The sequence below is a fragment of the Aphelocoma coerulescens genome, chromosome 1, assembly GCF_041296385.1.
Source record: "Aphelocoma coerulescens isolate FSJ_1873_10779 chromosome 1, UR_Acoe_1.0, whole genome shotgun sequence".
NCBI lineage: Eukaryota > Metazoa > Chordata > Aves > Passeriformes > Corvidae > Aphelocoma > Aphelocoma coerulescens.
The window spans coordinates 2,594,481-2,609,463 of NC_091013.1; the positions used below are offsets into that span (position 1 = coordinate 2,594,481).

Genomic DNA, 14,983 nt, shown 5'->3' on the forward strand with positions numbered 1-14,983 from the left:
ATGCACAAAAGTTATCAAATATTTTCTATACTTTATAGGGAAAGTAAACACAACACTGAGCTCTGGGAAAAGAATGTGGATCAGTCTGATCCTAGCAGATATTTAGTGTGTGAGTGAAAAGAGAAGATTAAAAAAAGATCCAAAATGCAAGGCTACAAGAAAGAAGCCAACACCAACATTGATTGATATGTGACAGTTGTTTCCTGAACACGAAGGACAGGAAGCCACAATCTTTTTTTTATTATTATTCTGAACTCAAGGGATTGTCCTGTACTTGGAAATTTAGTGAAATAGGTATTCTAAAATAACCATTTTTACTCCTAAGTGGATCTCCAGCAGCAGCAGGCTGGCACTGTAGATAAACAAGGAACAAATTGGCCCTGCTTTCACATTTCAAGTGAAAGGAGAAGAGGAAATGATTTTAAGTTGTGCCAGGGGATGTTCAGGAAAAGTTTTTTCCCTGGAAGAGTGGTGAGGCCTTGGGATGAGCTGCCCAGGGAGTGGTGCAGTCACTGTCTCTGGGAGTGCTCAGGAGGAGTCTGGATGTGGCCCTTGGGGACAGGCTTTGGGGTGCTGCTGGTGCTGCTGGGGTGAGGTGGGACTGGATGAGCTTGAAGGTTTCTTCCCACCCTGATGCTTCTGTGATTCTGTGGTTGTCCAACCTGGCCTTGAACACCTCCTTCCTTGCACAAACATTACAATCTCAGTGCAAGGTCAAATATTTTAAGTAATTCTCCTTCATCTCAAGCTTAAGAAACACCAACCTTGTGCTGCTGCCATATCCTGCCCTACAGAGAGAGGAACAAATCTCCAGTGCTCCTCACCTGGCACCTTACACTGCTCCTTTGTGTGACTTTATCTTGTGCAGGAAGTCCAAATACTTGCCTGGGCACATCAAAGGAAAGCAAACAAGCAAAGGATACGATCTCCAAAGAAAGCTCTCAACTCTGGAATTCACTTTCTCCGGGTTAGTTGAACAGCACATGCACTGCTGACCCTCAGAGCCTGCACAGAGCACAGCTGTTTGTGTCACCTTTCCACAGAGAGGAACGTGCTTTGCTTAAAATCCTCCAGTGGCATCAAATGCAGTCAGCTCCACAGTGATCATTTTTTGATTTTTGAGGTTCCCCTACCCTAGAAAAGTTTATGAGTAAATGAGAAAACGGAACAGAAACCTCACCATGGAAGGGAATCTAAAGCAGAACAGGCAAAACCAGTCCCTGTTTCAAGGTGAGCTCCATATATGTATATGGCACAGAATTAATTTAGAGCTGTAAAGTTGCTGTAGGTTTTCTAGTTTCTATTATAGTGTAACTTAGACTTTATCACGACAATCTTTGACTAACAAGTTCAGCATTTTAGATGGGAAGACATTCTGTTGTTGTTGTTATTATTTTTGTTATGAAACCGAGGCCTTGCATGCACCAGGGAATTTACTAAAATAGGTTTTCTGAAATAAATAACCATGTCAAGCAGTTCCTCCTTAAAGGTGGGTGGAAGGAAGCCTTGGAAAAAAACAGGGAGTAATGTCAGCCATCAAACATCCCAGCTCTACTGTGTAACCTCTGCATAGCTGAGCTGCTCTTTTTGACATTAAAGGAATATTTTGAGACTGGCCTTGCTGGGCTTTGTGACCAGCTCTGTTTCCTTCCCTCTCTGCTCCTTAAAAGTTTTTCCAAGGATTTATCTGTGAGAAGAAATACATTACATTTAAAAGTATAAATGCTGTAGAGGTGTTCTGTTCCTCTGAATACACCAGTTTCTATTGAGCACCCTTTTTTCTTGCAAATGCACAATTGCCTTATGAGAAAACTGCATAAAACCCATTTCTCACAAAGATAAAAACCTCATTCAATTAACACAAAATAATGAGCTCAGGGCTCATCTCTCTGCTGGAGTTGAATCTGTCAAAGTTATTCCCAGGTAATGTCAAGAGATCTGAAAAATTCCCCTGACTTCTTGGAAAAATTTTCTGATTCTGTGTTCTTCACCAAACATCAAAACTAAGCACCTTACATTAAAATTCAGTGTACTGCAAAAAGGAACCTGACTCTACTTAATGATATCCATGAAAATGCCAATTAAAGTTGTGTGGTTTGATTGATTAGTACTATAATGGAATATTCACATTTTTTCTGCACCTGACTATATTTAATTACATTGCAGCTTCATCACCAAAGTTATATTTGTAATAATTTTGAAATAAACTGGGTCATGCAGGGCTTTATCATGAGATTTAATTGAGAATAACTTTGCATCTTCTGGAGGGTTACATGTCAGCAGTTCAGGCTTCAGTCCTGCACTAGTATCCATGTTGGCAGAGGAATAAATCAATTATCCTCACAGATCTGATTGCAAGATCACAGATATCACATCTGCAAAACAAACTTCCCTTTCAACTCTCAAGTTAAATCAGGACTAAATAAAACCAAGCCTCTGAAATCAAATATGTGTGTGTCAGACTGTAATTTAGCAAGATATTTAATTACACTTCAGGTCACTTAAGAAGTTTGCCATTTTTCATCAGGACCTGTGCTATTTTTTACAAATATTTTGTTTTTTAAATATAGTTCACCATGTTCTTCATTCTAGTAATTGTACTGATTTTGATACAGAAATGTTTAAAGTGATTGAGACTGTGCACATGTTTTTTTATTTGTAATAGGGTGCTATTTATTTATTTACAATTTCAGATTGTGAAGGTATTTAAATATATTTGTCACAAGGTATTTAAACACAGGAAGGAGATTTAGACTGAAGGTGCCCAATTCACACTAAATAATCAGTGGGAACTCTGTGGTCAGTAGATAAAATTATTTTCCCCCTCTGGGAAGAAAGTTTATGTTAGAAACCAAGTTGGTTTCTATTAATTTGTCGTAGGTTTAAAATATATATAGGAAGAAAAAGGCATTTACTGGGGAGAAATCCTTCCCTGGCAGGATGGGCAGGCCCTGGCACAGGGTGCCCAGAGCAGCTGGGGCTGCCCCTGGATCCCTGGCAGTGCCCAAGGCCAGGCTGGACACTGGGGCTTGGAGCAGCCTGGCACAGTGGGAGGTGTCCCTGCCATGGCAGGGGTTTGGAACTAAATGATCATTAAGGTCTCTCCCAACCCAAACCATTCCATGATTCCATAATTCTCTGTTGAATACTTTCAAATAAAAGATTCCACGAAGTGTTGGAACTCACAACCTTTATTTTTTGATAGACAAATTAATCCTTTCTCCTCCCTCCACCAAATTGCAATCAAATCAAAGGACCCTCTGGTCTTGAGGAAGTCACTGGGCTTGGCTTTAAATCCTCTGACTTTCCCTATTTTTGGTATTATTTTCTCTTTAAAAGCCAGGACACAAAAAATACTTCCAAAAAATCACATTACATTTAAAATTCTCTTTGCATTTCTCTTACACTTTTTTTAGGACAGGGCATAGATGAGTTTTCCCAGGACACACCAAAAGTGCCTTTACGGAGTGTATTTACTAAAGAGCAAATCCTGATTCTGTAATAATTCTGATAATTCCCATTCACATTCTGTAAAACAGCAACAGAAAGATAAATTGGATATATATGTGTTCTATCCCATGGGATTTGCTAACCAAACCTAACAAAAAGCCTCTTTTTCCCTGGGATTGCTCTCCCTGGAACGACCTCCAAGGTGAGAGCCCGTCCTACCTTTGAACTCCTTTGCTCCTCAAGAAAAAAAAAATCTCCTTAAGGACATCTCCCTGCTTTTACCCTGTTTGTTTTAGGTGAGGTCCTTTGGGAGTTCACACAGAGGAGGGGCTCAGAGCCTGGCCCAGGTTTTAGAGCTTCCAAATCCATGGAGGGAGCAGCTGGGAGCAGCTCCCGGGATTCCCGGCAGCTCCTGCCCCGGCCGGAGGAGCACCTGGGCAGGTAAGGCAGGAACAGGGAGGCTTTTCCAGCTTGGGAATCTCCAACTGTGAGTATGGAATTGTTCCATTGAATAGAAAACAGAATTCTAACATTTGTCAACTTCAGGAGTAAAGGGCAAAATAGATCCGTGAAAACGTTCCTCGCTATTTTATTTGTTACGCTGAAACTTCATCCTTTCCAGTCAGGATTTCAGAACTAAAATTAAGCTTGTGAGAACCTTATTGTTATTATTATTTTTCTGTTTATTGAAAACACTTTTCCATTTCTCCAGCTGGATCTGTTGCACGGGAGCAGAGATGGAAAATACTGGTGCAAAGAGCATCCAGAGTCATGGTGACCCCACCAAACAAAAGGCAGACACAGCACCCACCACTCCATCTGCTCTCCTGGGCTAATTGGATCACATTGTCCTCCTTGGATTAATGCTGGAGTTGCTGCCTTAATAAATAACCAGGCACTCAGTGAGCACAGTGAATCTGTCAGAGGGAGGGAGAGGTAGTTCGGGGGTTTCTGCATAAATAAAAACATTTCAGCGTTATCTAAACCATCTCGAGTTCCCTTTAAGCTGGGAAATCCTAAAGGGAAAGGAGCCCTTAGTGAAAAATGGGCAGGAGGGTGGCTGGTGTGGGGGGAGAAGCCAAAAATTGCCATAGAAATCAGATTTACCAAATGAAAATGCTCTCAAGCACATGGGGGAGGATTGCTGGGGTGTCTGGGCAGGGCCAGGAGCTGCATTCCATGATCCTCGTGGTCCCTCCCAACTCAGGGTATTCCATGATTCCGTTGTATCCTAATCTTCCAGCAGCCCTGCTTTGTGGAGGCCGTGGATGCTCACAGCAAGGGATGGGGAGGCCACAGAGAACCAACCAACGGTGAGAGCAAATGCTGGGGAGAAAAATCCTTGTGGAAAAGCAGGAATTGGACATGGGAAGTGAGACTTGGTCATTTCTTCATTTGTTCTTGCAAGCATTTCTTTAGGGTTGGAATAATGGTTTAAATTAGTGTTCTGTACATGGTGATGGTTGAGAGTATCTCTAATTTTGTGGCAGATATAAAATTATTATCAGTTCTTACTAATATATTATTAATATAATATTTGACTATTATCAAGAGCTGCAGAAACAGCTGCTTACTCCACACAATCCTCATTTTAACAGCCCTTTATATTTGTTTAATTAAAGAAAGAAGAATATTTTTCAGTTCAGTTTGAATTCAATTCCATTTGAAATCTCCAGGCGCAGTCTGGATGTGACATTTTGTACATAGAAGGAGTTTATGTGAAAATGACTTTAAATTTAAAAACATGCTTTCAGGTGCAGAATTTTATTTATTGGGTTTTTTGGGAGAGGTGGTGTTATAAGCAAACCACTGGGGAAATCAACAGAAGATGGAATTTTAAAGTAACTCCTACTGGCTTTGAAATGCACTGTGGTTTTTGGTTTTACTTGCTTGGGTGGGAAGGCTCAAAGAACAAAAATAAGAGACTGAGGCACAATCAGCAAAGTTCCAGATGTTTTATTCACATGAGAGAACAGACTCACAGGGGTGATTTGAAGAATTCCACTTAGAGGGAAAAGCAAACAAAGCAATGTTAACTGTGGAATTTTACAGTTACCTGAAGAGAATAGGTGAAATCTTCATTTTGAGCCCATTCTAATTAATAAATGTGTCTCTTTCCAGTCAGAATTGGATGGTCAACTGAGAAATTGTAGATCCACAGGAGCCCTGGGGTTCCAACATCCAGTGAGGTGAGTTAAATCCTATCAACTGACAGAGGAAAAGTGACACTTTCCAAGATGAAACTCATTCCTTCTCAGGAGAAGGATCAGTTTGGCCCTGGAGTATCTCATTTTAGTACCAGTTTAATTACTCACCAAACTGCATGGATTTTTATCTCTCAGGAAAGATGCCCAGGCTGAACAGAGCCTGAAACAACATGAAAATAGGAAAAAGTAATCTTAAAACCCCATTTTTTTTGCCTCATCTAATTTATATTTACATTTATTGCTGTGACAACAAGCTCACAAAGCCCAATTAATTAATGGGAACAGCTGTTAATGGAGTAGGACTTGGTACAGATTTGAGGTTGCTTTTATTTGCTCTTGATTAAAAGCTGAACACCAGGCAGAGCTTTTGAAACTTGGGGGACTGATAAGGGTTTTCACCAACGTTTGGATTCTTTAATTAGGCAACTTCTAATTGGGATATTCATTTAGAGGAGGAAAAATCAGTGGAATATCCCTCTTCTTTACAAGCATTTGTTACAAAAGGTGTGGCATCTTAAATTCTGTGTGACCTTTGTTGCTGTCAGATTTCATTGGAAATTGGTCAAAGTGAGACCAAGAGGGGCAATTTATGGTTTTAATACAAACCAATGTGGATTTTGAAGTAAATAAATGAATAAGTGAATAAATAAATAAATAAATCAGTCTACACCTCCTCCACAAAAAATCCACTAAAATCAACCTCTGTCCCTCAGGCCACCAACCCCAATCTAACCCTGGTATCCAAATGTTAATTCCAGAATTAATTAATTAAAAAATAAGTTTTAATATTCAAGCTAGATTGGATGGACAAGTGCATTCTTTTACTTTTTCTCTTAAAATGTGTTTTCTTCTCAGACTTTATTTGCCCAAGTCCAAATCCCAGAAGTTTCTTGACGACATTGGAGAGAAGGTTCTGGCAAGTTTTCCTGTACAAGCCACAATTCATTTCTACAATGATGATGCTGAGTCTGAGGAAGAGGAAGAAAAGACAAGCTCACCCTAATGAGGCACAGCCCTGACAAACACCAAATCCACATTAAAAAAGTGAAGAGATAAAAAAAGAACTGTCGGGAATGGATGGACAAACATCTGAGCAAGCAGAGAAATACAGCAAAGCCCAAAAGAAAACTATTTATAATTCTCTTTCCAAGGGGAATGAGTCAATGCACTGGAAAATGGAAGGAAATCCTGTCGTGTTTTCAGAGACTTTCAAATAAAACCCTGAAGCTGAACAAAAGGTTGTAAGATTTAAATCACATTGGTTTAAGTAACACAGATAAAGAACATTAAGAGCATTGGACTGAGTCACTCATTACTTTAAACACTGCAGTCCTGATAAAGTGAAAATTGGATTGATTACGAGGCTGAATAATACAATAAATAGCCCCAAAAGAAGCCAAAGGCTTTGAAACACATTGAAATTAAGCAAGGAATTCTTTAAAATGCAGAGACTGTTGCTTATTGGTTCCATGGGACGTATTTATTCTGCCAGAAATGCTGCATGCCCAGCTGGCCTCATCCACCTCCAGTACAACCCACACAGTTGTGATATTTTCTGGGGTGCTGCCATTCTCTTGTTATCAGACTTCTCCCCCTGTAATCTTCTGCCAGCCAGAAAAAAACCCAGCCTTGATTTAAACCCATGATTTCATGTAATAACACATTAAAACTTGCATTATGTGGTACCTGTTTTGCCTTCCTCACACTATTTTGCAGGCTCAGAGAGTTTCTCAGCACTTGCCTCGCTACCAGCAGCTTTTAATTACCTCAAGGATTAACCATTTAGCCCCACTATGTTTAAAATGATGTTTAATGTGCCTTAACTCTAACCAAAACTGCCACTTTCCCCAGAGACAAAGCAAATGCACAATTCCAGATTCTTGACCTTTCCTGCACCACTGGTGGTTGTGAGATAAGGTCAGACAGTTTTCAGAACCCCTTCCAGTGTGTGGCAGCTCTTCCTCTCAGTCGTGTGCTGGCAAACAAAGGGAGTATCACATAGTTAAAGTCTGGAAAATTGGGATTCCAAATGAATGAATATATTAGAATGAAGGATTTTTTTGAAGATCTCCACTTGCAGACTCAAAAGAGGATCCTTTAATTAAATTTACACAAGGAGACAGCATCTTGTCATATAGGGAAGGACAAGAATTAGTCGGAATTTAAACCCCAGAGAGACAAAGGAAAATTCAGCTTTTACATTTCAGCTTTTACATTTCAGCTTTTACATTTCAGCTTTCACATTTCAGCTTTCACATTTCACCCATTCATCATTTCCACATCTCCACTTCCAAACATCTGGCACTAAAATACAGATAATTCAAAGCTATTTCACAAGATATCCTAAAATGATGTATGCTCCAGCTTCCTCATTGTTTAGTCTGGAGCAAAAGCAAACAGAAAAGCAAGATGATTCAACTGGTCTGTGATGACACATTGCACACACAAAAGTGCACTGAGATCCCTCCCCAGCTTGTTAATAATTAAGAGAAGCCCCAAGGTGAACTGAGGCAGCATCTCAGTGGCTCAGCTGCAGGGAACTTTCAGTTTCCACTTCTGATTTGTTACCTCGTCTGCAATCCGACCCTGCAAAGTTTTCTGTGACCTCAGAATCATCCATCATTTACAGGAAAAAGGTAACAAAGCATCTCAGATATGAATTTGTTTATGAGTTTCGAACTACAAAGGCAAGGCTGGAAACAGATGAAATTGTTGGCTCAGGTCTCTGTGCCACAAAAATCTTCCCTTGGGAATTCAACAGCTGCAACACTTCCAGTAAATGCTGCTTTCATTTTCCATTCTCCAAAATGATGGCAGTAAAAAGCAACTTGTTGTTCCCTGGGACAGGGATGCTGGACAGGTCCCCACAGAACCTCTACAATTTCAGATTTCTGTTGTATGAAAAATCATAATTAAGGCTTATTTTCATACAACAGCCTTGAATTCTGCTTCCAAGAGCTTTTAAGACAAGCTCTGATGATACAAATACCCAAGGGAAGCACATCCCTGCACGCCACAGAAATGTGTTTTTTCTAAATAAGATGCAGGATTAATTTGGATTAAGAGAAAAAGAACCACAACAGGAATTTTTTCCCCCCCTAACTACATTTATACAGGGAGAATGACAACAGCAGCAGAATGGAACAAAGGCAATATTCCCAACAGCAGCCTTATGACTTTTAGAGACAAAATCCACCCAATTCACTGAAATATTTCCTATTTAATGTTATTTATTCTGCACTGGCTTCATCTATCAGCTTTTAGCAGGAGGCTGAGATTTAAGTTCACCCATAGCACAGGACACCAACAAAATTGACTCTGGCAACCCCTCTGGAAGGGAACTGGCAGAACAAAACGAAACCCTTCCAAAACTTTCTCCTCAGAATACAGTTCAGTTCCTGAAGAGAGGGATACAAAAGTCCCCATTCATCCCAGCTGGGTGAAAGCTGACTGGAAATGCAACAGGACTCAGCAAGCAGGACTCTGAATTAAACATTTTAGCAACTCAGGATCATGTATCCATGAGAAAGGTGCATTATGAACAAAATCTATTTACACAAAATCAGTCAAGTATTTTGTTTTTAAGGCAGAAACATTTTATCATTTCCACCCACAAATGAAACTGAAGTTCACAGACACTTGTTGCATTTTTAATGTTTATAGATGCACTAGCACAGATGTGTCCCAGGATAAACATTTAATATTACAGCTTTCTATTTTATATCAGAGGGGCTTGGGTTGTCCTTGCTCATTTTCTCCCCCTGCTCAGCCAGAGTGGTTGTTTTAGATGGACCAATCGAGCTGACAGTGTTCCTTATGTGCCTGATAATTCTGGAATGGTCTGGACAATGCTTTGGGTAACAGCAAAAGTGTATTTCCTTAACTCAGGGAAAATCATGGAATGGTTTGGGTTGGGAGAGACCTTAAAGATCATCCAGTTCCAGCCCTCTGCCATGGGCAGGGACACCTCCCACTGTGCCAGGCTGCTCCAAGCCCCAATGTCCAGCCTGGCCTTGGGCACTGTCAGGGATCCAGGGGCAGCCCCAGCTGCTCTGGGCACCCTGTGCCAGGGCCTGCCCACCCTGCCAGGGAACAATTCCTGCCCAATCTCCCATCCAGCCCTGCCCTCTGGCACTGGGAAGCCATTCCCTGGCTCCTGGCCCTCCAGCCCTTGGCAATTGTCTCTCTCCAGCTTTCCTGCAGCTCCTTCAGGCCCTGCAAGGCCACCCTGAGCTCACCCCAAAGCTTCTCCTCTCCAGGCTGAACAATCCCAGCTCTGGCAGCCTTTCCTCCCAGCAGAGCTGCTCCAACCCTTGGAGCATCTTCATGGTCCATGTTTTTACCACCCTTCCCTTTCCAGCTAAGGTGAAAAGGAGAGAGAGAGACACAAATTTGGCAGCCACAGCTCTGCTCTTCCTTTTGGCACAGTCCCACTCCATTGGAATCCAGGCACCTCTGTTATTTTATCATTACATATTCACACACAAATTCCTTCCAGTCCCACCTGGGGGGATTCTGCCTCACAAGATGATGTTCACAGCAAGATGTGTAAAATCCCATCCATTTAACCCATTTTAATCCCATTTTAACCCAGGTTAAAAACCTACAGGAAGTTTCATCCCTGGGTTTATTCCAGCAGGGACAATGCAGTTGATTGAACTCTCCTGGTTGTGCTACACCAATGAGTCAGAAAGGTGAAAATGAGGGCAAATTTAGGTTTTTGCCTTTTATTTATTTAGTTTCCCCTCAGTCTCTGAGAAGAATGGACACCTGATACCCAGGTATGTTTTGTAAAGAGAGGCACCACCGTTCAATCATGAGAGGGATTTTTTTTCCCTGAATACCTAAGGCAAAGTTTATAGGAATCTGCAAACAAAATCTCCTCTCCTCTTTGCAGAGCTGTGTATCCTCCCTGTAATCACAGTCACCATGGATCCCCAGTTCCCCACAACACATATTTTAGCCCCCAAACCTCACATTACCTGGTTTTCTTTTGCTCACAGAGGCAATTTCTGAAGTGTCAAACGTGCCCAAGTTGAAGGAAAGGTCACCACGGTGCCTTTGAAGCAGCAGTGACAGAAAAGCAAAGATTGAGTTTCATGCCTGCAAGTTTTCCTTAAACAAACAGCCCCCTTGGCCTCCTCACTGTTGGTTTTCCCATAATTGTGGGGTCTGCAGAGAAATGAAATGGCAGATTCATCACTGATCCAATCTTTGCCCAAGGTTTACAGTCCTTTAATTTGTGTGCTCTCAGGGCTGGAGGGCATTTTCCAGTAGCTTTCCTTGATCCTGGAAGGATTTGGGCATCCTTAACAAGGGACTGAATTAATCCTTACATCAAATGATGCTGGGAATGTGGCCTTCACTTGTTGTCAGGTCTGAATTCCAAATGGAATTGCTCTCTTGGGAAGCAAAAGGGGTGGAAAACACACAGGGAAAAAAGAGATTACAGTCAATACTTCAGTGTCTGTAACGTGATTAGAGAAGTGACAAAAGAGCAAACACATCTTCACGTCTGCTGGTCATCAAATCATGATTTGATGGCTGCCTAAATGTGAAAATTAAAATTAACAAAGGGACAGGATGGTGGCAGGGGTGAGAAACAACAGCAAATTAACCCCAAAACTTCATTAATGAGTCTAAAACTCCCCCACAAATCAGTATTGTTCTAATTTAGACACAAATTCTATTTCATACCATGCCCCCACACGCCAATACACCTAAAATGCAGCATTTCAGAGTGAAATGTTGAAAAGCACTTCTCCCTTCATTCAGGAGGTATTTTTCTCCCATCTGGAATACTGAGCATGGAGATTTTTCCTTCAAATTCAGGCAGAAAGCCCAACCAACTACAGATTTATATTCATACCAAAGTGATTATTAGCAGGTCTTACAACTTTCCAGAGCAAGTGATGATCATTTTGATAGATTTCTAAAGGATTGGTATAAGATTTCCCACACAAGTTCTCAAAAAATTATTATATTTTAATGAAATAATAACATTTTTAACTAAATTCTCTGCTGAAGTTGGTTACAGGCCTAATAAATAATGAGGTTCTATTCACTGGGCTTTATAATCAACCTAAATCATCTTGAGTCCTGCAGATAACTGAGTTTGTAATGCTTGGAAGAAAGGAAATAAATTGAAAAAAAAAGTAAAATTGACTGTTTAAAAAACATCTGAACCACTTAACCTTGGGCTGTAACAACGTGGAGCTGTCAGTTCCTGTACTTCCAGCCATTTCCTTGAATTTAGTTTTCAGTATCCTTAAAAATAGTTTAAAAAAAGTAATATCCAAACTTGTTTCAGCAAATCTTCACAAACCACCTTTATTATTTTTTGGTATTCTTGGGAATTCAGTAAATCTGATAATTTAAGTGGGTGGGGGACCAATGTATTTTGCTGAACAAAGAATTGTGTGAAGGCAAATGGGCCATTACACACCTTAACCCAGGAGAAATCTCCCAGAACCACAGGAAAATGGTGAACATGGCAAAATTAGCCACATTTTATTAATATTTACAAAGGAGAACAGTGTATATACAATGCACATGCTTCCAATTAATAACAAAAAGGATCATCAAGTGTTTGACTGGCACATTTTCTCTCCCTGAATTCAAAGGGAAATAGAATTAAACTCTGTCCAAAAGCTGCTTCTTTCCCTCTCAGAGGGGAATTCCAAGCAGAAAGTAGCAGAACACTTTTAAACCCACAAAAATGACCAGATAAATTATTAGGACATAATTCTCATAGCAATGCAGGTGCATAATAATTATTATTAGATATATTTGTTATTATTATTATTTTATATTATATTAATATACTTTATTACACACCTTACTAAAGGTGCATGAGAATAAAATGTGGTCATATCAATTTAATTAGAAATTATGGGGGGGAAGAAAAGCCAAAAGAGTTGGGGGTTTTTAGCTTGGAGAGGTTTTAACTGTCCTGCTGTAACACTTTGATTAATCCTTTGTTCAACCAGATTTTCACAACAACTATCTGCTGTTGCAGATCCCTTTCTCAGGGAGGAAGAACATCCTGTTGACTTCACTGATGGGAATATCCCTCAGTGCTGGAATTGCCTCCTCTTGGAATTTCTTCTGCTGCTGCTTTTTGGCGTAGTTATCTACAAAAGATAAGGAGAACACCTCATGGCTTCCAGATCCTTTTCTCCCCAGAAATGTTATATAATGCAACACTATCAATTCAGCTACTCTAAAGGATGCTGAAAACCCCACCCTGCTCTCCTTCAGCACTTCTGAGCACTCAGATATTTAAAGGCTTAAAATTTGGGTTCTGCTCTCTATAGATTTCCAGAATTATCAGCGAAGGATCAAAATCTGAAAGAAGCAGTACAATTACCTGTGACGGTGTGAGTGGAGTTGAGTGGAGCTGTGCTCATCATGTTAATCCCAAAAAGCAAAATATACCCAATTCCCACAGCCACCAGGAGGTAAACTGGCAAAGCAACTGCCCAGTATCTGAGGAAAAGTTCACACATTGTACGTATCAGAATAACAAATGCTTCATGATAAATCAGTTTTAACCTTGGTTTTGTATCTGTGAGGAATTTCTCCAAGAGGAAAAGAAACAACACCTCTGCCTATGGATCCTGCACTCTCCCAAGATTAATGACTCCACTGGAGCTACTGGTACAAACCATCAGATAAATTCCTTAAAGAAGGTGTTTATTTTTGGATGATGGCCTCAAGTTTACTGTATTTCCATCAGCAAAATGCCAAATTTATCATAAAACATTCCAATATTATTTATTTCACGACACAGTGAAACATTTTCACCACAGCTACGTAAAAAAAATGCTTCACAGGCACTGCAGCCCTTTACCATGAGGGAAAATTTGATTTAAGGCAAGGCCACTATTTAGGAAAAAAAAAAAGTTTTATTATTTAAAAATAATTAATGGTGTCTTAAACATATTCAAATTAAAGAGTTCAATTGGCTGAACTTACTTTTGAGGCCAGTATGTCAGTCCCAAGGAGAACAGCCAAGTCTCAGGAATATAAGCCCAGATAAGGTACAAAACTGCACAAGAGAATTAAAAAGCCACAATAAGACTGATGCTGCTTTACACTTCCTGCATTTTGCTATTACACTTTCTAAACCAAAATACCTCTCCCAAAAGATTGCAGGAGGTGCCTGTCACACAAATCCTGCCCAGTACCTGCTTACACGGGATCAGTTTTGTATTTGCTTTAACAGTTAAATTCTGATTTCCCACGGAGACAGACAAGAATTTATTCCAAGCTGAGCTGCAGAACAACAACAACAACAAATCCCCAACAAATAAAAAACCCCAAACACCTCAATAAAAAGAGGCCAAAGGATGGAGAAAATACTAAAGCAGAAAATGATGTCACAGGGGTCATTTAAATGGAAGAAAACCAGGTGGAATTGCAGTGTTTGGATGGACTGTTCTAAAAAATTACTGAAAATTCTTCCTGATTCCTGCCAAGTTCATCATTTCCACGTCAACAAAACCAATACCCAGAAATCGTGCTCTGTAACAACAAACTGAGAGAAAAGTTTAACACAACTTGAGGGGAACTTGAGGTCAGCACCCAAACAGTGACACAAGAGACAGAACCACAGCAGCTTCCTGGGAGGGGAACTGAGCCCAACTCCCTCTCATTTCTCACCGCCCGAGGGTGGCAAAGACTCACAGCAGGATCCTGGTTTATTGCTTGACTAAAGCGTATTTGCAGCACCTTTTCTCGTGTTCAAAAAGTGTTGTTTACCCTCTCAAACCTTGGTCCTGAGATGGATCCCCAGTGAAATGAAGAAGCCATCAACACCAGCAGAGAAAAACTGATATAACCCCAAAAATTCTCCATTGCTGTTGACCAGATTGACTCAATTTATTTTTTAAGTATTTTGGTGGGGAAGGTAACACTACAACTACCCACAGCGCTTAGTGAAGGTGCAGACGGATGTGATTCAAGTAACAAAGTGATTCAAATGAGAATGCAGCAAAGCAACGCTTCGGGGTGATGGACTCAGTTGCGGGATACTCACTGAAGCCAAACCACGATCCTAAAAAAAGCGCAAATCCATATATTGCCCTTTCTGGCAACGGGGCCGGAGAGTTTTCCACCATCCTCGGCTCTTCCCTTTAACTTCGTGGGGGAGGGCAGAGAACGGCGTACGAGGCTATCAGAGATTTCCCGGGAAGTTGTGGGCGGACCCCCCCCTGTACTCCTGGGTGCTGGGCACCCTGGGTGCTCCCTCACCCTCCCTCCTTGCCTCCTCCGCCCGCAACCCCACCCCCGCCGCCCGGCTCTGCCCCTTTGCTCTCCGGAGG

General features: G+C 40.9%; 2 protein-coding genes across 2 annotated transcripts; one reads left to right on the forward strand and one right to left on the reverse strand.

Annotated features, from left to right (window-relative positions):
* Nucleotides 1-3,829: 3,829 nt before the first annotated feature.
* RIPPLY3 (ripply transcriptional repressor 3) lies at nt 3,830-9,608 on the forward strand. Its single transcript, XM_069011316.1, has 4 exons — nt 3,830-3,891; nt 4,694-4,763; nt 5,572-5,639; nt 6,513-9,608. The coding sequence occupies exons 2-4, from the start codon at nt 4,719-4,721 to the stop codon at nt 6,658-6,660; spliced, it is 261 nt and encodes an 86-aa protein (XP_068867417.1). The 5' UTR covers nt 3,830-3,891; nt 4,694-4,718; the 3' UTR covers nt 6,661-9,608.
* Nucleotides 9,609-11,973: 2,365 nt separating this feature from the next.
* On the reverse strand, nt 11,974-14,964 carry PIGP (phosphatidylinositol glycan anchor biosynthesis class P). The gene is made up of 4 exons (XM_069011190.1): nt 14,698-14,964; nt 13,635-13,707; nt 13,027-13,145; nt 11,974-12,790 (listed from the first exon to the last, which is right to left on the reverse strand). The coding sequence occupies exons 1-4, from the start codon at nt 14,777-14,779 to the stop codon at nt 12,660-12,662; spliced, it is 405 nt and encodes a 134-aa protein (XP_068867291.1). The 5' UTR covers nt 14,780-14,964; the 3' UTR covers nt 11,974-12,659.
* Between the last annotated feature and the right edge of the window lie 19 nt (nt 14,965-14,983).

Bases quoted from the DNA above. Each gene is read 5' to 3' on its own strand.
- RIPPLY3 (XM_069011316.1), top strand. From the start codon at position 4,719: ATGCTCACAGCAAGGGATGGGGAGGCCACAGAGAACCAACCAACG. The intron at 4,764-5,571 runs GTGAGAGCAAAT...GTCTCTTTCCAG, and splicing joins CCACAGAGAACCAACCAACG to TCAGAATTGGATGGTCAACT. The intron at 5,640-6,512 runs GTGAGTTAAATC...TTTTCTTCTCAG, and splicing joins GGGTTCCAACATCCAGTGAG to ACTTTATTTGCCCAAGTCCA.
- PIGP (XM_069011190.1), bottom strand. From the start codon at position 14,779: ATGGTGGAAAACTCTCCGGCCCCGTTGCCAGAAAGGGCAATATATGGA. The intron at 13,708-14,697 runs GTGAGTATCCCG...TCTCTTGTGCAG, and splicing joins AGGATCGTGGTTTGGCTTCA to TTTTGTACCTTATCTGGGCT. The intron at 12,791-13,026 runs GTAATTGTACTG...TATCTTTTGTAG, and splicing joins CTCCACTCACACCGTCACAG to ATAACTACGCCAAAAAGCAG.